Source organism: Protopterus annectens, chromosome 14.part0 (assembly GCF_019279795.1).
Source record: "Protopterus annectens isolate FY-2018-M chromosome 14.part0, PAN1.0, whole genome shotgun sequence".
NCBI lineage: Eukaryota > Metazoa > Chordata > Ceratodontiformes > Protopteridae > Protopterus > Protopterus annectens.
Genome location: NC_056748.1, coordinates 307,697,294 through 307,722,736, shown reverse-complemented (window position 1 = coordinate 307,722,736; position 25,443 = coordinate 307,697,294). Strand labels below are relative to the sequence as shown.

The following is a 25,443-nucleotide window of genomic DNA, read 5'->3' as shown; positions in this document are numbered from 1 at the left end:
TGAACCAGATAACCCATGGAATTCTCAACAGACCCACTTTCAAGACACAGTACCTTTATGCCATTCCAGAGATATCAGGTGTTGTGTGATGGAAGACCTAACAAATGTCTGGATGACAACATCCAGTGTGATGCATTACCTTCCACAAACAATGGTCCTTATAACAGCTCAGTTCATCTACTAAGTGAATTGCCAGTGTCACAAAATGTAGTGTTCCCACTATACTTCCTGGTCCACAACACTGTACCTCAAAAATTCATACCAGTATTTAGAAGATGAGCTATTGTATGCATCAATTAAATGTGAACTTAAATGCAGTTAGATTCTAGGAGGCACTGTTATGGCCCTTACATTTTGTAGCCACTGCAGTAATCATGTACGTTTTTATTCTGCATGTTGATGTATGAAGAATTTAAATAAATAACAGTTTTGGACCTTCTGTAGAGAACTGTACTCAGATTAAACTTCTTCATGCATCTTACGCAATCTGATCAGCTACCTGTACCTAAATAAGGTTAGTTTTAATGATTCTGTTAAATACTACATATAACTTGTGAGATGCCATACAAAATGAACACACATACACACCACACATAATAATCCTGCATATTCGGGCAAAGTTCATGTGCAGTGAAAATTTAGTTTCACTGCAGATGTGAATCTCAGTTTCCACTTGTTTCTAGAATTCAAAGCATTTTAGGGTACACTTTCAAACACAAGAAACAGGCAGATTTGTAATTTGGCAACTTCATATTTTTCTGTGGTTAATTAAAATGGACAGTTTTGTCTTTTTCACACAGGTACAATTTTAAAACAATAAAATTCACTTCCATCTCATGGAAAAATGCACTATGTTAATACATTATCAAAACTTAATGTAGCATACACTGTGAATTTACTGTGATAGGGCCAAGAAAAAAATAGCCATACATAATTTTCATAAGGAAATTACAAAGTATGCCATTTTCTTCATTAGCATAAGGAGCTTCAGTCTAGAAGCCAGAAAACAGAAACGTCTGTACATATAATATACAGGTCTAAAGAGCACAGGCAATGCAAAGAGAAACTAAGATGCAAGATGAATGGATTTCTGAAACCCTATTTCTATGCTACACTATTTTTGGATAGAATGAAGAGGTAAAATATACTAAAAAATTACTCCACCTTTTGAAGATGGAACTGTATGATGGTCTGCAGAATATTAACTTTCTCAAATAGTTCTGTACCATATTTCTGGGATCCACTAGGCCCTGTACAATTAAACATCAGTCAATACATAACACGTAATCCCGTCATGAAAAGAACACTAGAAGAGAGGTGTGGCACAGCCTAATTGCTCAACGATGGCTGTGCTGACCTCTGGCAAAATGGCACGCAAAGTCATACTTGTTTTTGCATTTACATCCACATATGTTACACTGGAACGGGTTCTCATAGCCATGGCAGCCCATGTGAATTGTGTAGAGAATATTGTCTGCGAAGTACATGTCACAGTGCTGACAGTGATGCAAAAGCTGTGGATCTTGAACAGGAAGTGTAGGCGCTGGAGTGCTTGGCTGACTGTTAGTAATACTTGGAGTACTGGTGTGTGCACTGCGTTCACTGCTCGGACCTGCCACAGGGCTGTAGTTCCTCTGACTGTGTGTAGGCCGAGGTTCTGGACTGGTAGGGGAAGAACTTTGAGCAATACTGGTCGACACAGTGGAGACAACAACTGGTACAGATGGCTGCTGCATCATATAGGGCTTTTCTTCCCTACAGGCCACAACGTCTGGAGATGCTGGTGTCTGGGTTTCAGGTGGCAAGCTAGAAAGCTGCCCTGCTAAAGTAGAAAGTTGGTTCAATGGGTTATCCACCATCAAGTCCTGTGGGTCTCTCTGCAGACTTCCACTTTGTGCTGCTTTTGCCATACTTTCATACGGCTCATTCTGAATGCTTGGAATGTCGTGAGAAAAGTCATTAAGGTAATCTGGCTTCTGCACCACCATGGATGGCGGGCTTAAACTGATCAGTGTTCGCCTGTACCCCAAACTGCTGGATTTCTTCTGCAAAACTCCCCACATTTTTTTGTTACTGAGTGAAGGTCTTGTGCCTTTAATTGGCACCATTTTATGTTTACGCCTGCGATGGTGAGACAAATTGCTTCTGTCACTGCACCGAAATGAACACAGTTCACATTTGTATGGTTTTTCTCCAGTATGAGAGCGCATATGGGCTTCCAGGTGCCTCTCATAAGCAGATGCAAATGGACAAAGGTGGCATCTGTGGGGTTTTTCACCTGTATAAACAAAAATAAAAATGAAAAATCTGAAGCAATATCCAGTACAGAAAAGAAAAAATATACCATCTGAAAAGAATAGACACACTTCAAAAAATGTGCCCTAATATTATTTACCTACCTTCTGTTATGGATTACTGTTAAGATGCTGCCTTCAATTCTACTTCACAAATCATTTCCACCATACTAGTTTAATTATGGTGGAATTATTAGACTCTGACCTACACAACACATTTATAATTTACAAATACAGTTTATGCCAACAATAACTCCTTTGCTTTACTCACCCTCTGTATGAGCAACTCTTTTTCCCATATCTTTTTATACCTTTCCATATCATTGTTGCAGTATTCTTTAGTAAAGGGATCCCCTGCCAAGGGTGGCTCAATTTTTGGCCAGTATACCAAAGCCTTAGGTTTTCAAGGATGTCGTACGTCACACGTATGCTCCCCACCCATGGCATAGGGCAGAAAGATGCCGTACGGATGTACCTACCTCAGAACTTCTTTGCCACCAGTTCGAATACCATCTTTAATCTTTGGTCTAAACACTCCTTCATTTTTGCTGGTTACCAAGCCATTTTCAGATAAGTGCTCCATTGGGGTTTACTTCTTATCTTGTTTTTTCTTTTGGACGTGAGTTTACATGTTGTCCAGAAAGGAAAGTTTCAGTGCGGGAGACAGATTTCCCATAAGGACCATCATGATCAGTGTCTGTTTTGCTTGGGTGCTTCTCACGACCATATTTCATGCTTGATTTGTCAAGGATTTATCCCTAAGACCATTCATAGTCGTCTTTCCTCCTTGTCTATCTAGACAACCAATGTCTTAAGTTGTTGGTGTAGATTGTGACAGTGGAATTGTCCCATTTGGAGGGTCATCCATCTGCCAAGACGACATCTGAAAATATTAGGTCTGACGTGGCTGCTGTACCACCTCCACCAGACATCTCACTTGAGGTTGATGAAAGCCCACAGGATCACCCAGCTGTTCTGTCAGATTTCTCTGCTGCAACCATTTCAGAGGCTGGCATGGATTCAGCTTATCGTATGTCCTCAGAGGCTCTGTAAGCATCCATTGTGGATGTTGAGGGGGAACCTAGGCTGATCATATTTGAGGGACCGAGGGGTGTTACACAGATTTTTGTTTGGGAAAAGATTCCTACTACGGTGACTGAATGTCACAAGGGTCTGAACCTTCTAAGGTCTTTAAGATTGACGTCCCTTTGAAAAAGGAGCAGAAAACAAAACATATTTCTCCTGCTCCCAAAGATCCCCAGCATGAATGGCAAGACTTTACACAGGGGTTGTTTAAAACACTCGTGGCTTTGAAGCCTCCACAGGGAATGTTTGTTCCTGCCTCCCTTGGTCATCTACTCCTCTTAAGTGGCCTAGGGAGCGGGACTCTTCTGAGGAAATGGACTCTGGGGAAGAGTCCTTGGCTTACACCTCTCAGATTCCTTCTTCATTGGACTATGGTTCTGAGGAGGAGGACTCCATTAATCCAGATTCACTCTTTGAGGAACTTTCTTTGGAGGATACTATTTCTTGTATGATGAATTTTTTTTAAAAATGGGACTGTGCTCAGGTTTCAGACATCCAAAAGAGTTATTATGAACTCCTCAAGATGGAGTTCCTTAAGCCCTCTGCTGTCCCTCTGGTTCTAGCTGCCACGTTAAGACACTTTTTCAGTAGTTTCTCAGGCTCCTGATTCACAGCCTCCAAAGCTCCTAAAAAACCTGAAAGGTTTTATGTGGTGCCTGATTCTAAACTTCTTTACAGATGTCCTTCTGCTGACCCCTCTGTTCTGTCTGTCTCTTCTGACAAATCTTCCAAACTATTGCCTTCTACTAAATTGCTTCCTTCCGACAAGGACAGTAGGGTCATGGAACGGCTGGGCAAAAAGGTGTATACTGCTGCTACCTTAGCCTTTCAGGCTATTCATTTAAGACCCATATGATCAGGTATGTCTTAGCTCTTCTTTCTCAGGCCTATCAGGTTATTTCTGACCTTCCCGATTCTGAGAGGAACGTTTCGGCCCTCTTTTTTTTGGGCTCCGCTTCTCAAGTGGCTCACCATTCTATTAAATGCAGTTATGATGCAACTGATGCTTCTTCTAGAGCTGCTGCTTTTGGTTTTGTGTTGAAGCATTATTCTTGGCTTTGACGCCAATCTTTACCTGATGATATTACAGCTAAAATGATGGATGCTCCCCTTGATAATAAAAATGTTTCAGTCCATGCAGGAAAAGGGCAAGGCCTTGCAGGAACTGAAACATGTTTTTGTTTCCCCATTCCTAAATTTCAGAGAAATCATCCTTCTAAACCTCCCTTTGTACATAGACAGTCTCGCCCTCCTTCTAAGACTTCTCCTGCTAAGTCTACTCAGACTCCTATTACTCAGAAGCCTCCTTTTCCAGAAAAAAAAACACATTTCGTCTGACTATATTCTTCCCTCCAGCTCAGGTCAAGTTCTTTGTCTCTTCATCTTTCCCTGTCTCTTCCCAGTTGGTTAAGGATCACTCTGGACTCTTGATTTCTGTTCATCATCTGTCAGGGATACTTCATGGTGTGGAAATCCCTTCCTCTCTTTCTAGGCATTCCTCAACCTCCTAAGAACAGCTGCCCTTTTTTTCTGGAGATACGTCAGGGCTTTTTTTTTCCCTCAGGGCACCATCCAAGCAGTTTCTGCTCCTCAAAGGGGGAAGGGGGCTTTATTCCAGAATGTTTTTGGTTCCCAGGGAAGAAGGCACCTGAAGCCCAATTCTGGACCTTTCTCAGCTCAACACCTTTCTGAAGATCCCTTATTTTTGAAAGCTGTCCCTTAAGACTATTTCCTCTTCCTCAGGCTTTCCTGGTCACTCTGGATCTCAAGGATACCCATCTTCACATCTATATGCATCCTCTTTTCAGGAAATATTTGTGTTTCTCTGTTTCTTCCTTGCATTTTCAGTTCTCTGCTTTGCCCTTTGGCCTACAGACTGCCATAAGGGTTTTTACAAATGCCTCACTCCTGTGATTGCCTTTTGCAGGATATGTGGGATAGAAATCTTTCCTTACCTGGGCGACTTACTCATTCAGGTTTCCTCTCCAGAGACCTTGATTCAGCACCACCACTATGCTATTTGCTTCATGCAACTACCGTTTATGACAAACTTCCAGAAATCCTTCCTGACTGCTTTTAAGGATCATATTTTTTTCTTGGGTGCAGGCTCCAGACCATTCATATGCTGGCCTCTCTACCACCACCCAAGGCTCTGACTCCAATTGCCTTTTTTCAATCCCTTCTCCCTTAGGTCTTTGTTATGCTCAGGGAGTTTCTAAGGGCACTGGGTTTCACCATTCCTATGCTTCCTCTAGCCAGACTCCATATGAGGAAACTACAATGGTTCCTAAAATCAGTATGGTTTCAACACCATCATACTTTAGACTTTCTAGTTCCTCTTCTTCCATGCCTCAAACTAGAGTTTCAGTGATAGATTCATCAGCTGTCTCTCAACCCAGGGCTTCCTTTTCAGCCCCCAGTCCCCTCTCGTGAACTTTATTTGGATGCCTCAGACACAGGTTTTGGTGCTTCTTTTGGCCGATTCAACAGAGAACAGACCACATCATCAATAAGGAGATGAGAGCTCTCCTTCTTGCTCATCAGGCCTTCCATACTCTCTTCCAGGGCCTCTCAAAATCTTTACAGACAATACTAGAATGATGTGGCACATCAACAAGCAAGGGAGGGGGGAAGGTCCTACCTTTTGTGCAGACTAGAAATGATTTCAGACTCTTCAGATTTGGAATCTGGCTGTCTCATATCAAGTGACTCTTTACGCTGTTTATATTCCTTCAGAACTAAACACTGTGGCAGACTCTCTGGGCAGGTCCATAACACAGACTCATGAGTGGATGCTTCATGTAAATGTGTTTTTGGACGTTGTCCACCAGTGGGGTACTCCTCAGGTAGATCTTTTTGCCTCCCCTCTGAACAGACAACTTTCTCTTTTTGCACCAGAGTCCCAAGTCCTCTGGCCTGGAAGGTGGATGACCTGTCTTTTTCCTTGGAAGAAGATGTTTTTTCTCTATGCATTCCCTCCCCTTCCCCTTAAACTGAGGGCCCTGCTCAAGTTACAACATGACTCTCCCAAAATCTTACTGGTGACTCCCTTTTGGCCCAGGCAGCATTGGTTCCTGCTTCTTCTGCATCTAGCCAAGGGCAATCACCACAAGTTACCTCACAGGTTGGACCTACTCACACAAGACATGGGGTCTCTCGTCCATCCTCGCTTGTCCACTCTTCAACTAACTCTGTGGGCGATAGGGTTTTGAGCGCTTTTAGGCACCTTTTTCTAAGGACATGCTTCGGGTTCTGCAGGAAGCCAGAAAACCTACTACCAATTAATCTTATGTGTCCAAACTGAAGAGATTTTTGGTCTGGTGCCTTGATTGTAACCAGGATCCATTTTCTGTGGAGGTTCATCTGGTTCTCCCTTATTTGTGTGAATCGCTCTAAGCTGGCTTGGCATACTCTTCAGTTAAAGCACATCTTTCAGCTATTTCTGCTTGTCCGCCTTTGATTCCTCCTTTAACCTCTAAGTTTGAGGTCAATTTTTTAAAGGCATTCTTCATATTAGGCCTCAAGAAAGCCTATTCCTCCTTCTGAGACCTTAAGTTTTGTTCTTGAAAAATTGACTCAGGTTCCTTATGCAGCTTCAGCTTCCTTTCAGCATTGTACATGAAAGACTGTTCTTCTTTTGGCCCTTACTTCAGCTGATAAGGGTGTCTGAGCTTCAGGCTCTCATGGCTGCTCCTCCTTTTTTTAGGTTTTCATAGGGATAGGGTGTCTCTGTGTGCTAATCCTTCTTTTATGCCCAAGGTGGTTAATGAATTTTTGCCCTTTTTCCCTTATCCACAGTCTACCAATGAGAAGGATCTTCATACTTTAGATTTGCACAGACAACTCAGATATTATTTGGATAAAACTAAGGCCATTTGCAAGTCTCAGCAACTTTTTGTTTCTTTTAATCCTTGCTCTTTAGGTTTTGAATGTTTCTAAGCAAACCATTTATTTATGAATCTCTAAGGCCATTTCTTTTTGTTACTCCTTTCATGGGGAAAAAACTTTCTGCTTCTGTAAAGGCTCATTCTACCAGGGTTGTGGCTTCCTCTGTTGCTTTTTTTCAAAGGACTGGATACCAATTCCATCCTTGAGGCTGCTTCTTGGACTTGTATCCATATCTTTATTTCCAGAGCTAGACCTGGTTTTGCCAGGGCTATCCTGCATGGGTTTCCTGAGGGCCACATTGAGCCTTCCTCCTCCCAAGTTTCCTCTTAAGCTTTTGTACTCTCCCTTTAGTAAGGAATGCTGCAAGAGTGATATGGAAGGACATAGCACAGTTGTGTAAAATCGTACCATAACAGTAGATGTCCTTCTCTTCACTGTAGCAGTATTTTCTCACTCCACTCCTCCCCCTTTTTTTCCCTTCTAGATGCACATGTTCCTTTTCTGCTTGGAATGCTGTTCATCCTGCGGCTATTCAATTCTGAGGTAGGTATGTCGATATGTTACCTTTATGCCCTATGCCACAAGCAGGGAGCATACGCGTGATATACAATGTCCTTGAAAACCTAAGGCTTTGGTATACTGGCCGGAAGTTAGGCTATCCTTGGCAGGGGATCCTTTTAGTAAAGAATACTGCAATAGTGAAGAGAAGGACATCTACTGTTGAGGTAAGATTTTACACAACTGTACTTTCTCTCTCCAGTTGTCTCTGTTAAATGTCTTGACTGTGGATTGTAGTCCAAAATAATTTTGTACTTTTTACTTTCCTCAGATTAATCAAGCTTTCCAAACAAGGCATCCACTCACCCTGAAGATACTGTAAACAAAGGCAGTATCTCTCCCCAATTCCTCACTGTTACTGCCTAGTGTTCCAAGTTATTCATGTAATCTTAAGTGCCTCTTGCTTCCGGCATTTTCAATTTCTTAAACTTTACAGCAGAACACAATTATTTATACTGAAATGTTTTACTGCATGCACAACAGCAGTAATAACCTCACAGTACTACTAAAACTTTATGAACCCCACTTACCCCTATTTTAGAAAATGCTGCACTCAGTCCTTTAAACAGGATGTCCATAGCTGGGAAGGATTGCACCTAACATATCAGAGTGATTCCTAAATGTGATCTGCCCTAATATGCACTGAAAGACAGCAGCAGTATGAATGGTGCACAGAAGTTATGAAAGCCATACACCAGATACAGCCCTTTGACTTGCTAGGCAGACTTGTTACCTTTCCAGCCTGTCAATAGTGCTATGCATCTTTTTTATTCACAGTCAGTCAACAAATATGTATCCAAAGTTATCACCATCATTCTACAATTATATACTTAATTTACATACGCTCTTTTTTCATGAACTTTTTATCATTTCAAATTACTGACTTTTTCCAACCAGTAAACCTACCCCTACGGTTTCATTTTTGCAACATTTTCAATTCCCCTTAGCATTCCATACTTCTCCATCACTCTGGTCCTCACTGTGAAGATAATGGTCCCACACATTGTATTAAAATGTACACATCTTGATGTCCTTCCACAGCACTGTTGCAGTATTCTTTAATGAAGGGATCTCTTGCAAAAGATACCCCTATATCTGGCCAGTATACCAAAGCCTTTAGATTTTATAGGCACCACGTCATACACGTTCCCCACTTAGGGTATAAAGGTGACATACAGATGCAAATACTCCGAACTGAATTGCCTCAGGAGAGCAAAATACCCCCAAGGACACCACAGAACATGTACACCTAAAAGAAAACAGTTCAGAAGGTAAAGGAAGCAACAGCCATTTGGCCAGGAGGGCATCAAAAGAGAGGGGCAAGAGCCATATCAGAGGGAGAGGGACCAAATACTAACAGAAGGACATCTACTCTTATGGTAATATTTTACACAACTGTATTATGCCCTTCCATATCACTGCTGCAGTATTCTTAACTAAAGGGGATCTCCTGCCAAGGACAGCCCTACATCTGGTCGGTATGCCAAAACCTTTAGATTTCGCAGACACTGTATGTCACATGCATGCTCCCCGCATAGGCCACAAAGGTGATGTACAGAAGCAAATACCCAGAACGTCTTTATCTGTAGTCGAATGCCATTATTGCATGTTGGTCTGAATGTCTGTCTATTGTGCTGGTTACCAAGCCATCTTCAGTTAAGTGCCCCATTGCTGTTTCTTCTCTATATTTTCTCTACATTGTTGTTACTTGTGTTTATCTCATCCAAGATGGGAAAAACATCAATGTGGGAGGCAGATTCCTATTAAAGACTGCCACAACCAGTGTCTTTTTGTTACCTAGATGCTCCCACAACCATATACAGAACGCTGTCAAGCATTTGTCCCCAAGACCCTCCACAGTCGCTTATCTTTCCTCTCCATATACCTACAGAGCCAGTGTCTTAAATTGCTGGCTCAGGGTGCTATGGCGGAATATTCTTGTCTCCAGTTACAGCCATCTTCCACGAAGAAGGCCAAAAAAATCTAGGTCTGATCCAGCTGCTGTCTATCCTCCACTATCCCTCTAGAGGCCAAAAAAGCTCTGAAGAATGTCCAGTGCTTGCATTAGATTCTTTAGCCATGACTCCATCTGAGGGCAGCATAGATCCGAGTTCTCAGAGTTCTCCGAGGCTTTTCAGACATCTGCTCTAGATGTTGAGGGAGAACCATGGCTAATTATTTCTGAGGGTCTGAGGGGGATTTCTCAAATCTTAGTCGGAGAATAGATTCCTACTGCAATGATTGAATCCAGCCAAGGGACAGAGTTGCCTAGGTTTGTAAGGGCAGATGTCCTGCTTAAGAAAAAGCAAAAGATCAAGCATATTACACAGTTATTGCTAAAGATCCCCAGTGTGAATGGTATGACTTTACTCAAGGCTTGTTTAGTTCCTTGATGGCCTTGAAGCCTTTCACAGGGGGTGTCAGTCCCTGCTCCTCCCTGGTCTTCGATGCCTGTTAAGAGGGCAAGGAAACTGAATTCCTCAGATGAGGACCTACATTCTGAGGAGGAATCTTTTGTATACTCCACTCAAATTCCTTCTCCTCTGGACTATGGCTCAGAGGAACAGGATTCTTTTTTGCCAGTATTCTCCCTTGGAAGAATTATCCTTTGGGTATACTATTGCTCATATGATGGAGTAGTTTAAGTGGAAATGTTCCCAGGGCTCTGATATCAAGAGAGATGCTAAAAGCTTCTACAAATAGAGTCTCTTAAACTGTCTGCCATTCCTCCTGTACTGGGTGTCCTTTTGGGCACCATCTCTACTGCCTCTGTAGCTTCTGACTTTCCGCCCCTGTCCCCTAGGAAACATGATAGGTTCTACAAGGTGCCTGAGGACTGCATATTTTTGTTCAAGTGTCCTTCTGCTAACCCTTCTGTGGTTTTAGTCTCAACTGATAAACCTTCTAAACGTTTGCCTTTTAAGCTCCTTCTTTCTGGCAAGGAGAGTACAGCTATGGAAAGGCTGGATAAAAAAAAGGTATATAATTCTGCCACCTTGGCTTTTTGAGCTATTAATTACCAAACCTAAATGACCAGGTATGTCTTGGCTCGCAATTCTTAGGTTGCTAAGGTTGTCTCTGATATGTGTGATTCAGGAGGGAAAGCTTCAGCTCTTTCTCTGCTTGGGTTTTCTTCCCAGGTCACTTGTAACTTGATAAAATACAGTTACAATACTGATAAAGCCTCTTCCAGGGCTGCTGCTTTTGGCTCTATGATGAGGTTTTATTCTTGGCTTTGTCTGCTGCTTTTATATGCTCGTCAGGATAATAAAAATCTTTTTGGGACAGCTACTGCTGACCTGTTCAAGTCTCTCCAGGATAAGGGTAAGGGCATACAGGAACTCAAGGATATATTTGTTTCCCCTATACCTACATTTTAGTGGAATTGCCTTCCTAAAATCTGCCTTTGTTCAAAGGCAGACTTTTCAACCTCTCAAAAGTATGTAGGGGTCCGGACGTTATTCCTCTTGCTAAGTCTTCACAGATTTCTACATCTCAGAAGCCTTCCTTTCAGGACAAGACTGTTTCAATTTGACATTTTGCTATCTCTTACCTTCAGCCAGGTTCCCTTGCCGCTTTGCCTTTCTCTCTCTCCCAAATTGGAAACAGACCACCACAGACACTTGAGTGCTATCTATCACTCATTAGGAGTATTTCATGATATGGAAATCCCCCCACCCCTTTTAGGCATTCCTTAGCTTCCTCCAGACCAACTCTCTCTCTTTTCTCAAAAGTTTTGCAGTCCCTTTTGGATCATGGCACTATTCAACCTGTTTCATCCACCCAAGTGGGAGGAGGTTTTTAATCCAGGGTATTTTTGGTTCCTCAGAAAGAAAGGACTTGGAGACCAATTCTGGACCTCTTTCTCCTCAACACTTTTCTCAAAGTCCCTTGTTTTGGATGTCGTCTCTTCAGATCATCTCCCCCCCATGCCTTCTTGGTTTCTCTAGACCTGAAGGATGTGTAGCTTCACATCCTTATTCACCCTACGTTCAAGAAATGTTTTCATTTCTCTATTTCTTCCTCCCATTTTCAGTTCTCTGCTTTGGCCTTTCTACTGCCCCAAGGATATTCATCAAATGCCTTTCTCCTGTCACTGCCTTTTGCAGAGGGATACAGATATTCCCTTATTTAGACCTGCTTATTCAGGCTCTATCTCCAAGCAGTCTTCTGCAAGATATTCACTTTACCATTTGTCTTTTACGAAGTCTGGGGATCACCATCAATCTCAAGATGTCTGTGCTTACACAGACTCCCAGGATCACATTTTTTTTTTGTTGCAGGATTCAGACCATTCCCACCTCTCTTCCTGCTCAAAGTTTTGTCTTTGACAACCTTTTTCCAGTTTCTTCTTCCTCTGTCCTCTATTATGGTCAGTGAATTTATCAGGATTCTGGGTTTATGGCCTCCACCATTCCCATGCTTCCTCTAGCCAGGCTCCATATGATGACGCTTCGATGGTACCTCAACTTAGTGTGGCTTCAACTCTGCCATCACCCCCCCCCCCCCGAGTTTCCTGTTCCTTTGCTTCCTTGTCTCAAACCTGAGCGCCAGAGGCAGATTCAACATATTTCTCTCTATCCAGGACTGCACTTCCATGCTCCATTTCCTTCCCAAGAACTGTTCATAGACGCTTCAGACTTAGGGCTGGGGGCTTCTTGTGGCCCTCTGAAAATTCAGTGTCTCTGGCCTCTTCACAGGTCAGAAGCCTATATCAGCACAGAAGTGATGACAGCTCTACTTCTGGGTTTACAGGCCTTTCACTCCCTTTTTTTCCCTGGCCTCCCTGAAAATCTTCACATACAATACAACCATTAAGTGGTATACCACCATTATGTGTTATATCAAGAAGCAGGAGGGTATGATGTCCTATCTCCTTCACAGACTGGCTCTTCAGGCCTGGGATCTGTCCCTCAGTTATCAGGTGACTCTTCAGGCAGTTTACATTCCTTCAGAGCACAATCTAGTGGCAGATTCTCTGAGCAGGTCCAGAACATAGGCTAACCAATGGATGTTACACAGAGATGCTTTTCTGGACATAGTCCATCAATCGGGTGTTCCTCAGGTAGATTGTTTTTTTTTTTGCCTCTGCTGAGCAGACAACTGCCTCCATTCTGTTTGAGAGTACTAAGTCCTCAGACTTGGAAAGTGGATGCCCCATTTTTTCTTTGGAAGGGAATGTTTTTGTATGGCTTTCCTCTTATTAACCTGCTGCCAAGAGTTCTGCACAAGATCAAGCAGGAGTCTCCCAAAATCTTGTTGGTGAGCCCCTTTTGGACCAGACAGTACTATATCCCCCTTCTTTTTCATCCGGTTAGGGGCAATCACCACAAGTTACCTTACCGAGTGAGTCTTCTCACACAAGACAAGGGATCTCTTATCCATCCTAACCTATCCACGCTTCGAATGACACAGAGTGATAGTGTTTTAATCCCTTTTAGGCACCTTTTTTCTGAGGATTTGCTTCAGGTGCCGCAAGAGAAAAAGAGACCCACTACCAGTAAATCATACATGTCTAAATGGAAAAGATTTTCTATTTGATGCCTCTCTTGGCATCAGGATCCATTTTCAGTAGGGGTTCCTCTGGTTCTCTCTTGTGTGATCTGCTCCTTGCTGGCTTGGCATATTCTTCGGTTAACACTCACTTGCCAGCTATCTCTGCTTGTCTGCCCTTGAACTCTCCCTCTGTTCTCTTGATTTGAGTTCAAGCAATTTCTTAAAGGTGTCCTTCACATCAGGTCCCCAGGAATGCCTATTCCTCTTTCTTGGGACCTCAATTTTGTTTCTGAAGAACTGACTCACACTCATTTTGAACCTGCTAATTCAGCTTCCTTGCAACTTTGCCCTAAGAAGACTGTTCTGCTGTTGGCTCTTACTTCTGCCAAGAGAGTGCCTGAGCTTAAGGCTCTTATAGCCATTCCTTATTTTTTTAATTTTTCAAAGAAGCAAAGTGTCTCTTCATACTACTCCTTCTTTTATGTCCAAGGTGGTTATTCAGCTGTCCTTTAAACATGCTATTCAGCTTCCTTCCTTTTTTTCTTCTCCGCAGTGTGCCAATGCGAAGGTTATCTATACATTGGACCTACAGAGACAACTCAGATATTATTTGGATAAAAAAAGAAGCTATGTACTCACCATAACGTTCCACGTTTGTTGTCCATCTCACCATTCATTCTTACTAGGTGGGTTCGGAGTCCATCCTCGGCTCCAACATGGCCTCATACTATAGCTCGAAGTCTTTCACTTGGGTCATGGCTGAATACCTATCCCATCATGCAGTGTGTGATTCTCCAGATCTTGTTTGCTGCTAACCCTAACCATATATGTACAGTAGTCCTATAATAAAGGATACATAAGAAGAAAAAGTCAGAGGAGCTCCTTGTCCAAGGAGGAAATTCCTCTAGGTCCTCTAGAAGCCCAAGGCAGGGGAACGGTGGGAGGGATCGTAAGAATGAATGGTGAGATGGACAACAAACATGGAATGGTATGGTGAGTACATAATTTCTTTATGTTACGTTCTCCTATCTCACCTTCATTTTTTACTGGTTGGGACAGCGTCCCTAGCACCATATTCTCTGGATGGCTCATGGAAGCACCCTTTCCAGCACAGTGGAACCAAAGGAGGTCCTGTCCGTGGAGGCCAAATCCACTTTATAATAAGTAATGAAGGTGTGAGGTTTTGCCCAAGTAGCAGCGGCATAAATACTGTCCATTGACAGCCTAAGCTAGATAAGTGGATGACGTAGCCAGGGCCCTAGCAGAGTGACCTTTGACTCTGAATGGTAGTCGTCTTTTATTAGAACTGTAAATAAAGGTACTACAATTTGAGAGGCAGTTAGATGGTGAGACTTTAAAGACTGGCATGCGGGAGGTGGCATAATAGTTAAGGTATATGCCTTACAAACACAAGGTGCAGGGTTTGATTCTCATTGGCTAGGCTTAAAATGGCCCACAAGGGCAGTTCACCTAGTACTAACCTATGAATCTACGCCTTTTTTGACTTCTGAGACTGCCTGAAATAGTACAGTTGTGTACACTTACCATAAATGTAGATGTCTGAGTGTATTCACTGTTGCAGTCATTTCATTTGGGTAATCTACTGGCAGGTTGCCCTCAGTTGGCCTGATGTCAGGTGCCCCCCAAATGGGGAGCAAAAAAAAAAAAAAAAAATATATATATATATATATATATATATATAAATGCAATTGTGACAACATAAACTTTACCTTCATCTAAAAGCAAATACACCACAAAGGCTGTAGAATATAGTGAAGGAAAGAGAAGTTTTAGGAAAAAGGGGGATGGTGGGTGGGTAACCCGGATTGCAACAGTGAATACACTCGAACATCTACATTTATGGTAAGTGTACACAACTGTACTATGTTCTTCATGTTTCACTGTTGCAGTCATTACATTTGGGTAGAATCCCAAAGCTATGTATGGGAGGGATGGAGCAAAATAGCATTAGGAGCGGCTAAAAGGCCCTGCAGAACTGCAGTGACAAAGCCTGCCCTGGACTTAGAAAAGAGAGGCAAATGATAATACTTTGTAAATGTATGAAGAGAGCTCCAAGTAGCAGCTTCTAGAATGTCTTTGGTTGGAACTCCTCTTAGAAAAGCTGCTGAGGTAGATGCAGCCCTGGTGGAATGTGACCTGATTTTCTTTACCATGATGCAAGTAGCAGAAACAAATGCAGTGGCTTATCCACTTTGAAATAGTTTGTTTTGAAATAGTCTTCCCCTCTGATTCTGCAGCAAATGCCACCAGTAGTTGCTCAGACTTTCTAAGAGATCTGGTCCTGTTTAAGTAGAATCTTAGTTGTCTGTGTACGTCCAAGGAATGCAGAATCCGCTCCCTCTTGTTCTGCGGATTTGGGTAAAATTTGGCAGGTGAATAGTTTGGTTAAGAGCCACACTGGACACCACCTTAGGCATAAAGGAAGGATTGGTCCTGAGGGACACCCTGTCAGGATGAAATGTAATAAAAGGCTCCACAGCCATAAGGGCCTATAGTTCTGAAACCCTTCTTGCTGAAGTGATTGCCAGAAGGAAAGCGGTTTTCCAAGATAAAAACTTTATATCCGCAGTCGCTGCTTGTTCAAAAGGAGGCAGGGTGAGCTTTTCCAGCACAAAATTGAGGTCCCATGCAGGAGTTGGTGATCTAATGGGAGGCCTTAACTTTTTGGCCCCTCTAAGATACTATTTTAGCACAGGATGAGAAAAGATGGGAGGCTCTGTGTTGTAATGAGCCGAGATGGCAGAGGCATGGATTTTTATTGATGAAAAAGATAGGCCCTTGTCAAGCATCTCAGTCAAGTACTGAGAAATCTGAGGAATATTTGGCTTTGCTGGGTCCGTTCCTTGAGCTTGGTTTCAAGCACAGAATCTCTTCCATTTATCAGCATAAGATTTTCTAGTACTAGGCCTTCTGGCTTCCAAAATGACATCCATCACAGATTTACTGAGAGGTGTTTTTTGAATAATTACATGATCAGCCACGCTGCCAGGTTCAGAGTTTGGAGCTGATTGTGCAGAATTTGATTGCTCTGCTGAGACAGTAGATGAGGTATTTGAGGCAAGTATCAAGGAGGGAGTTGAAATATATTCCTTACAATTGGGTACCAGTGCTGGCGAGGCCAGTCCGGGGCAATTAGGATCATTTTTGTTTTTTTCCTGTCTGACCTTTAATAAGACCTTGGGGAGAAGAGGCAGAGGAGGAAAGGCGTAGGCTGATAGATTTTTCCAACTGAAGGATAGGACATCCACTTTCCATGCTTGTCTGTGATAAGTCCTTGTGCAGAATTTGTCCAGTTGATAATTTTGGGGAAGAGGCAAATAGAGCTATGTCTGGACTCCCCCATTTCTCTGTTATCATGCTGAAGACTTGTGTGTCCAGTTTCCACTCATGAGGGTCCATAAGATTTCTGCTTAGGTCGTCTGCCAGAGTATTTTGTTTTCCTGGCAGGAATTGAGCTTGAAGATGTACTTGGTAAGTCATGGCTGTGTCCCACAATGCATGGCTAGTCTGCAAAGGGGGTAGGAATGTGTACCCCCTGCTTGCTTATGTACCACATAACCATGGTGTTGTCCGTCTTTATCAATAGTTGTCCTGGTTGAAGTAAATCCTTAAAGGCTATCAGGGCATGCTGAAGAGCTAACATCTCCTTCTGATAAAAAAACAAGTACCAAAACCAAAACCACGAAAACACCAAAAAGGCAAACAGCAGCTGATGACACCCAAGAAATAGCGTAACACAGTTTTATTTTCCGCTTTCGTCCGTAGACTTCATCAGAATAAAATTGCTCACTAGATTGTACCTTAAATACATCACTAATCAGCACACAATGATTAAAACTAATCATTCAATTAATGAATCATTACATTTAAAAAGACATGACAACAAAAATAAAATGAAATGTTTTTATGTGATGTGCAAACATATCAAATCCTTACTTTTGTCAACCTTTAATTTTTGATATTTAAGAAAACATTTTACATTAATTGATTCATTTAATCCAGGTGGATGGTCTGATTTTAATTTTATTTGCCACTGGGTTTCCCTCTGTAACAAAAAGTTCTTGAAGTCACCTTCCCTCATATCTTTATAACAAACTTCTAATATGGAAAATAGAAATTTGTTGAAAGTCCTACATACCAAACTATGCTTAAAGAGAGCATTTTTTTCGTCCTTCATTTTAATACAATATAAATGCTCCCTAATACATGTCCTAAGCTCCCTTGTCGTCATGCCCACATAAAATGCGGTGCATGAGGAACAAAGTGCTATATAAACTATACCCGAAGTACGACAATTTGCATAACCAGGAACAGAAAGAATTCTTTCTGAAGTCAAAACTGAGATATAAGGACCAACCGATATGTACCTGCACATGTTACATTCATTGCAACGGTACATTCCCTTCTTTATCGTATTAACATTGAATTTGTTACCATTGCTTTGTTCTAAAATTTTCTTTAAATTGTTGTCATTTCTTTCAACAAATAATGGTTTCTCACCTAAAACGCCGAACATGTCAGCATTACCTCTAATAACTCTCCAATTTTTTGTTATGATATTTTTAATGTGCTTACTATCTGAATTCATTCCAAGTGTGCAAACCATGCTACTAGTCAACCTACTACCTGAATTAACAACCATGGTATTACTTTTTTCCATGGCCAAATTCAATAATGGTGAAAAATCACTAATGCGTCTATTAAATACATCTTCAGCTATATGCATGAGATCTACTTTAGGAAAACCTCTGTTAAGAAATAAAGAAATGATGAAACAAAATTCTTCCAAAACATCAGATTCCTTTGATGTCATGCGGCTAGCTCTAATGAACTGCCCTTTCGGAATGTTGGAAATAACATGTGTAGGATGCCCACTTTTATAGTGTAGATAACCATTATTAAAAGTCTTCTTTCTGTGAATGGTACTATGAATTCTCATATCTTCATCATCCCACCTTAAATTGACATCTAAGAAATCAACAGTGATTCCTTTACCACCGATAACAAACTTAATGTAAGTTGAAAAGGAATTGATGTAACTAAGAAACAAATCAATATTCACATCACTTTGATCTATGATGAAAAACAAATCATCAATGAAACGGCAATGGAATAAAATATGATATTTGTCCGTCAAAAATGACATAAATTGACGCTCCCACATTGCCATTACCACATTTGCATATGCAGGAGCAGCTGGAGACCCCATAGCTGCTCCTTTTCTTTGCCTGTAGTAAGTCTGTTCGAAAAGAAAAAAATTGTTTTCTAAAATAATTTCTAAAAACCTACATATTAAAGAAATAGTTCTTTGAGAAAAACCATTATAATAATTTGACAAAAAATTCTGCACTGCTTCAATACCTAAGTCCTGGGGAATGCAGGTGTACAATGACACCACGTCGACAGTTAGCATTAAATGCTGTTTTGGATCAAAACAAAATGTGGAAAGAAATGAATTTAATTTTTTTAAAAAATGCCACGAGTCACGTAAAAATGACGTTTCGTGAATAATGGTAGGTCCCAACAAAGCATCAATAACTAAAGCCAACCCTTCAGTGTTTGAATGGGACGAAGAAACAATTGGTCTGAAGGGGGGATTCACAAGAGATTTATGTGATTTGGGAATCCCAAAAAATACACCTATACGTGGCTGATCAATAACACAAAATTCGTATAATTCACAGCTAATATCACCCTCCATGAGGGCTTCGTATAAATAAGAATGTATAGCACGTTGTCGCTTGTGAATTTCGAAAAGTGAAATGATTTCATATTCATCTGTATTGTTCAAAAGTTTTAAAACCCCTTCTATATAGGAATCTTTTGTCATGACAACTATGTTGTTACCCTTGTCACTTTTCATAAATCTTACTTTGTCACACATATCCTTTAATTTTTTCAAAGCTTTGACCTCAGAAAATGTGAGGTTGTGATCAATTTTATGTGTGCTATTCAGTAACAAGGCAATGTCCTGTAAACAAATTTCTTCAAAGATGTTTAAAGTATGATGTAATTTGGGACAAAAATTAGATGGCTTGATAAATACCTGATTAGTTTTAGACACATCATGTAACAAATAATGTAAATTCAGTTTTCTCACATACTTTTTAACATCCACAACAGTTTTTACATTATTTGTTAGTGATTTTTCACCATTATTGAATTTGGCCATGGAAAAAAGTAATACCATGGTTGTTAATTCAGGTAGTAGGTTGACTAGTAGCATGGTTTGCACACTTGGAATGAATTCAGATAGTAAGCACATTAAAAATATCATAACAAAAAATTGGAGAGTTATTAGAACCATTATTTGTTGAAAGAAATGACAACAATTTAAAGAAAATTTTAGAACAAAGCAATGGTAACAAATTCAATGTTAATACGATAAAGAAGGGAATGTACCGTTGCAATGAATGTAACATGTGCAGGTACATATCGGTTGGTCCTTATATCTCAGTTTTGACTTCAGAAAGAATTCTTTCTGTTCCTGGTTATGCAAATTGTCGTACTTCGGGTATAGTTTATATAGCACTTTGTTCCTCATGCACCGCATTTTATGTGGGCATGACGACAAGGGAGCTTAGGACATGTATTAGGGAGCATTTATATTGTATTAAAATGAAGGACGAAAAAATGCTCTCTTTAAGCATAGTTTGGTATGTAGGACTTTCAACAAATTTCTATTTTCCATATTAGAAGTTTGTTATAAAGATATGAGGGAAGGTGACTTCAAGAACTTTTTGTTACAGAGGGAAACCCAGTGGCAAATAAAATTAAAATCAGACCATCCACCTGGATTAAATGAATCAATTAATGTAAAATGTTTTCTTAAATATCAAAAATTAAAGGTTGACAAAAGTAAGGATTTGATATGTTTGCACATCACATAAAAACATTTCATTTTATTTTTGTTGTCATGTCTTTTTAAATGTAATGATTCATTAATTGAATGATTAGTTTTAATTATTGTGTGCTGATTAGTGATGTATTTAAGGTACAATCTAGTGAGCAATTTTATTCTGATGAAGTCTACGGACGAAAGCGGAAAATAAAACGGTAACATCTCCTTCTGGCTGATATGCAGATGCATTTGTTTTGGGCTCCATATGCCCTGAATGCATCTCCCTGCCAGGTGGGCTCCCCAAGCATAGTCTGATGCATCTGTAGTCGGGTCTTGTGTGGCAGGGGGTAAAGTGAATGACTGTCCCATGTTCTGGTGACATGTCTCTGCTCACCAAAGAAACTCCTGTTGTAGGCAGGGAATGAGAGGGATCATTGTTTCCAGACTGTGACAATGTTGACTCCATAAACTTTTTAGATACCACTGTAGTTTCCTCATATGCAGTCTTGCATATGGAATTAGTAGAATGCAGGATGCCATGAACCCCAAAGCCTGCATAATTTGTCTTGCAGATTACAGGGTTTTTGTTGCCATCTGTTTGAAGTAAATAGTCAGTTGCCTTTGTTTGTCTGGCGTAAGGCAAGCCATCTGGGAAGTTGTATTCAAGCTTGCACCCAGGAATATAATTTTTTTGAGAGTGTACCAGTTGTGATTTCTTTTCATTTATTGTGTACCCTAGGCATGTTAGAAGCCTTTTTACAAATACCAGATGTTGAAGAATATCCTTGTTTTGTGCTTGAATGAGACAGTCGTCCAAGTAAGGATAGATCTGTATGCTTCTTTGTCTGCAAAATGCAATTACTGGTGCCAGGCACTTTGTAAAGACCCTGGGTGCAGTAGATAAGCCAAAGGGCAGTGCAGAGAATTGGTAATGCATGAAACCAGCCTTGAAACGGAGGTATCTTCTAAACGATTCCCTTATTGGGATATGCAGGTATGCCTCTTAAGTCTAGAGTCACTAACCACGCATTCTTGCGCAGCATGGGCAGAAGCTGTTGTAAAGTCAGCATTTTGAATTTTGGGATGTCCAAGAATGTGTTCAAAATCGATAAATCCAGTATTGGACGCCAGGCATTGTCTTTTCTGGGTACCAGGAACAGTCTTGAATAAAACCCTTGCCCTTTATCCTGTTCTGGTACTGGTTGAATAGCCCCCATATCCATGAGGGACATAACTTGTTTCTGTGCCTCTGCCCATTGATTTTGTGGCAGATCTGGCCAACCATTTGGAGCTGGCAAGGTATGGAAATTAAATATGTACCCTTGGGATGCTATGTTTAATACCCACTTGTCCTGTGTTATTAACTGCTGATTTTGAGCATGAAGTGCTAATTTTCCCCCCAAGGGGGCTGCCAAAAGATAAGTGCTTGGTGATGGCAGAGGGAAGTCATTGAGACTGCTTACTGTAGGATTGTGCTTTATTTCCTCCAGATTTGGAGGTTAGGCACCCCATTGCTTTGACCTTTAAGAACCCTGTGATTGATATCGAGAGCCTTTTGAGCATCTGGATTTGCCTTGTGAAGCTCTGTTGAGCACAGGAAAGGATCAATTTTTTGTAGGCCAGTGTCTACTGAATCTGGGTGGCTGCACTTGTAAGAAATCTTTTACAGTTTGCATAGATTTAGCTTTGTCTTCCATTTTCTTTAAAACCTCTTCTGCCTTATTACCAAACAGACTATCATGCTGTAAAGGTGCATCCAACAATTTAGCTTTAACATGCCCTCTAATCGCAGATCCAGTAACTGCGGCCCTGCAAGAGGCCTCCAAGGAATGAAAACCACATTGCAAAGTATGCTTTCCAACCTTTTCTGCTGTATGCAATAACTCCTGTAATTCCTTGTTTTCCACACATTCAGAAATTAACATAATTTTCTGTTTCAATAATCCCATAACATGCTGTTGATATTTAAGCATATGAAACTGGCAGTTTAAGGCCCTAATTGCCAAGGATGCAGAAGTATAAATCTTCTTTCCCCATCTATCCAGCACCCTGGAATCTCTATCAGAGGGGGTAAGATTCTTGGCTGAAGACGCCTTTACACTTTTGGGACCCTGTGAGATAGTTTCAGGGTCAACAGCAGGATTTTTGAATAAAAATTTGTGGGAGTCAGGAACCCTGTAATATCTATTTGGCTTACTAGGAGCCGGAGGCAGGGAATCAGGAGCCATGCTAGATTCTGAAAACACGTCATCTACAATGTCTAATACAGGAGGTATAGCCAAAGGTCTATGCTGAGGAAGAAGAAGGAAATCCCTAAGCCTCTTTTTTGATTCCGAGAAATCCTGACTCTCCCAATGAAAATGCTCCCTTAAAGTATGCAAGGTTTCTCCAAAAGAATAATCTTCAGGAGGAGATGCAGATGGGATGGATTCTTCTGCATCTGAATCCTCACAGAGTGGTATAGAAAATTCCTGATCAGAAGAGGAATCAGAAGTAACAGAAACCTGATCTGAAGATTCATAGTCAATGTCTTCCCTAGGCCTCTTATCAGGAGGGGGTTGGGAACCCCTGATCAAGGTAATTAAGAACTCAGCCATTTTTATCATCTGTTTTTTAGGCATAGGGGCCTGAGAATGTGGCTCATGTGTCGGTTTTTTAGCCTTAGAAGTCATTTTTGAAGTTGGCGTCGGTTTTATATAGAAATGTTGAGGCCTGAAAACACCCTCAGAAGCCAGTGCCTGCTCAGTGGCTCCGGACTCATCCGGGGGTGAGACATCCGTGGGTACAACACTCTGAGAATTTCGGGGCATACCGGACTCTGTATGGGTCTCGGTAGAGGCCTGCGACTCAAAAGTAGCAGGTATCAGGGGCTGCGAAAGCACCTCACTGTGTACCGACGAACCGGCGACTGGCTTAGGAGAAGCTCCGTCGTCGTTTTTGGACCTCGACGGTTTGTCTCTGTCCTTTTCGTTGCGATTTTTGTGAACTCCGGTAGTCGTATTATTATGACATTTCAGGGTAATTAAATCTGTTTCCAAAATATTTTGAAACAAAGATATACCGACGCTTAATAGTGCATTGGTTAAATCTAGCATAAAACCGTCAGCAAGGCACGTTATGATCTGGGCCTAGGCAAGGAATACAGTACAAATGAAAATTCTTATGAGGTATTTGCTTCCCACAAGTAATGCAATTATTAACTTTTACTGACATCGGAAAGGAGCAAGAAAAAGTTTCCCCAACGGGGTACTTAGCTTTAGTTGAAGACTTCGGTTCTGAAACTCGAATACGAAAATTTCAGGAGTCGGCCGACCGGCACTTGCGAACTGCTTCTGCTTCGGGCACCGTGTGGCAAGAAAGACTGAAGAAAATGGCGTCAGCTGCATGTTTTATACCCCTGACTACCTGACGTCATGGAAGAGGAGACAGCAACCGGCGCAGGACCCAAGACTTTGATATTCAGGTCGACTGAGGGCAACCTGCCAGGAGATAACCCAATTGTAATGACTGCAACAGTGAAACATGAAGAACATCTTTGGTTCTATGTAAATAGAACCAAAGTTGTCCATGCACATCTAACTGGTGTAGCTTGTATTCTGCCTTGTTGCCATGATTAGGGAAAAACACTGGCAGCTCAATGGATTGATTTAAGTTATTTTGTGAACACACCTTAGGTAAGAATGATGGGTTGGGTTCAGAGAGATACTCTATCCTTATGGAAGATCAAATAAGGAAGTCTGATTGACAAAGCTTGCAATTCTGAAACTCTTCTTGCAGAGGTAATAGCCACTAAGAAAACTGTTTTCCAGGGCAGAAATTTGAGGTCACAAGTTGATGAGGGCTCAAATGGGGGTAAGGTCAGATATGTTAGAACAAAATTCAAGTCCCATAATGAGAGAGGTTCTTTAAAGGGGGGGGTCTTAATAAGCAGGTACCTTTTAAGAAAGCTTTAGATAATTTGTGTGACATCAGGTTCGAAGTTCCGTTGCCTATGTGAAAATTTGAGATTGCCACTAAATGCACCATAATAGTAACTGCAGCTGAACCGTGTTGAAAAAGCTCTGATAGGAACTCCAGAATAGAAGTGATTGGGGCTGAAAAGGGGTCGATGTTTTTACTCTGTGCCCAGTATGAGAACCTTTTCCATTTACTAGAATACAGCTTCCTTGTGGTAGCCTTGTGTGAGGATACCAAGATATGTTTAACTACTGGCATAAAATTTTGAAACCTGACTAAGTTGGCAACTGGAGTAGCCATGCTGTCAAATTGAGTGTTTGGAGGGAGGGGTGGAACGTTCCCAACATACGAGTCAGAAGGTCTGGAAATGGGTCCAGAGTCCACGGTTTCTCCTGAAGATGAGGCCGGAGGAAGGGAAACCAAATCTGATGAGGCCAGTACGGAGCGATGAGAATTATCCTGCTTCCCAATGAGTAGGCTTTCTGAATGACTTTGGGTATTAGGAGAAAAGGGGGAAATGCAAAAAGTAGTCCCAAGGGCAATCGTGAACAAGTGCATCCCTTGGCGACTCCCTCAGAGGGGGAATTAGGGCAAAGTAGCTGCTGCATTTGGCATTCGTGGGAGTGGAAAATAGGTTGCAGTAAGGCTGGCCCCATTTTTGGAATATCCTTTCTGCTATCTCTTTCTTTAGGGACCACTCATGAGGCATCAATATTGCTCTGCTCAGCCTGTCCGCTATCACACTGGACTTCCCCCGGGATGTCCGTTTCTATCAGAAAGCGTTGGGAAGAGATTGCCCATTGCCATACCCTGACGGCCTCTCAGCAAAGGGGGTAAGATTTGGTTCCTCCTTGCTTGTTTATGTACCAATCCACCGACATACTGTCTGACTGAATTGCAATTGTTCCTAGTGGATGTGCTGCTCTCATCTCTAGAACACTGATGTGCAAATGGGTCTTGTGTTCCTGCCATGTGCCTTGGACCATCCTCCACAGATAATGTCCTCCCCTATTTGGGAGGTATCCGTGGTCATTGTTGCCAGACGTTGTTGTGGGGTAAAGGGTCGACCTAATGTGACATGACTGGAAAGGAACCACCATCTTAGATCTTTCTTGCATGACTCTGTAATTCTGATCTGGTGAGACATAGGAAGTTCTTGTAAGGACCACTGAGAAAAAAAGAACCACTGACGAATTCTCATGTGCATCCTGGCTAAAGGGACTAGGGTTATGGTTGCTGCCATAGTTCCTAGGACTTTTAGAACTGTTTTCACTGTGACTTTGACAGGAGATCGGTAATCTG

At 41.5% G+C, this 25,443-nt stretch overlaps 1 protein-coding gene across 5 annotated transcripts in view; it reads right to left on the bottom strand.

Moving 5' to 3' along the window:
• Positions 1-491: 491 nt before the first annotated feature.
• The window catches only part of IKZF5 (IKAROS family zinc finger 5), a 282,876-nt gene continuing 257,924 nt past the window's right edge, over positions 492-25,443 (bottom strand). For all 5 annotated transcript variants that reach the window (XM_044056030.1, XM_044056026.1, XM_044056027.1 and 2 more), the window contains one exon: positions 492-2,278. In XM_044056030.1, the coding sequence (XP_043911965.1) occupies positions 1,338-2,278 (941 nt within the window). In that variant the 3' untranslated portion in view covers positions 492-1,337. The remainder of the gene's footprint in view (positions 2,279-25,443) is intronic.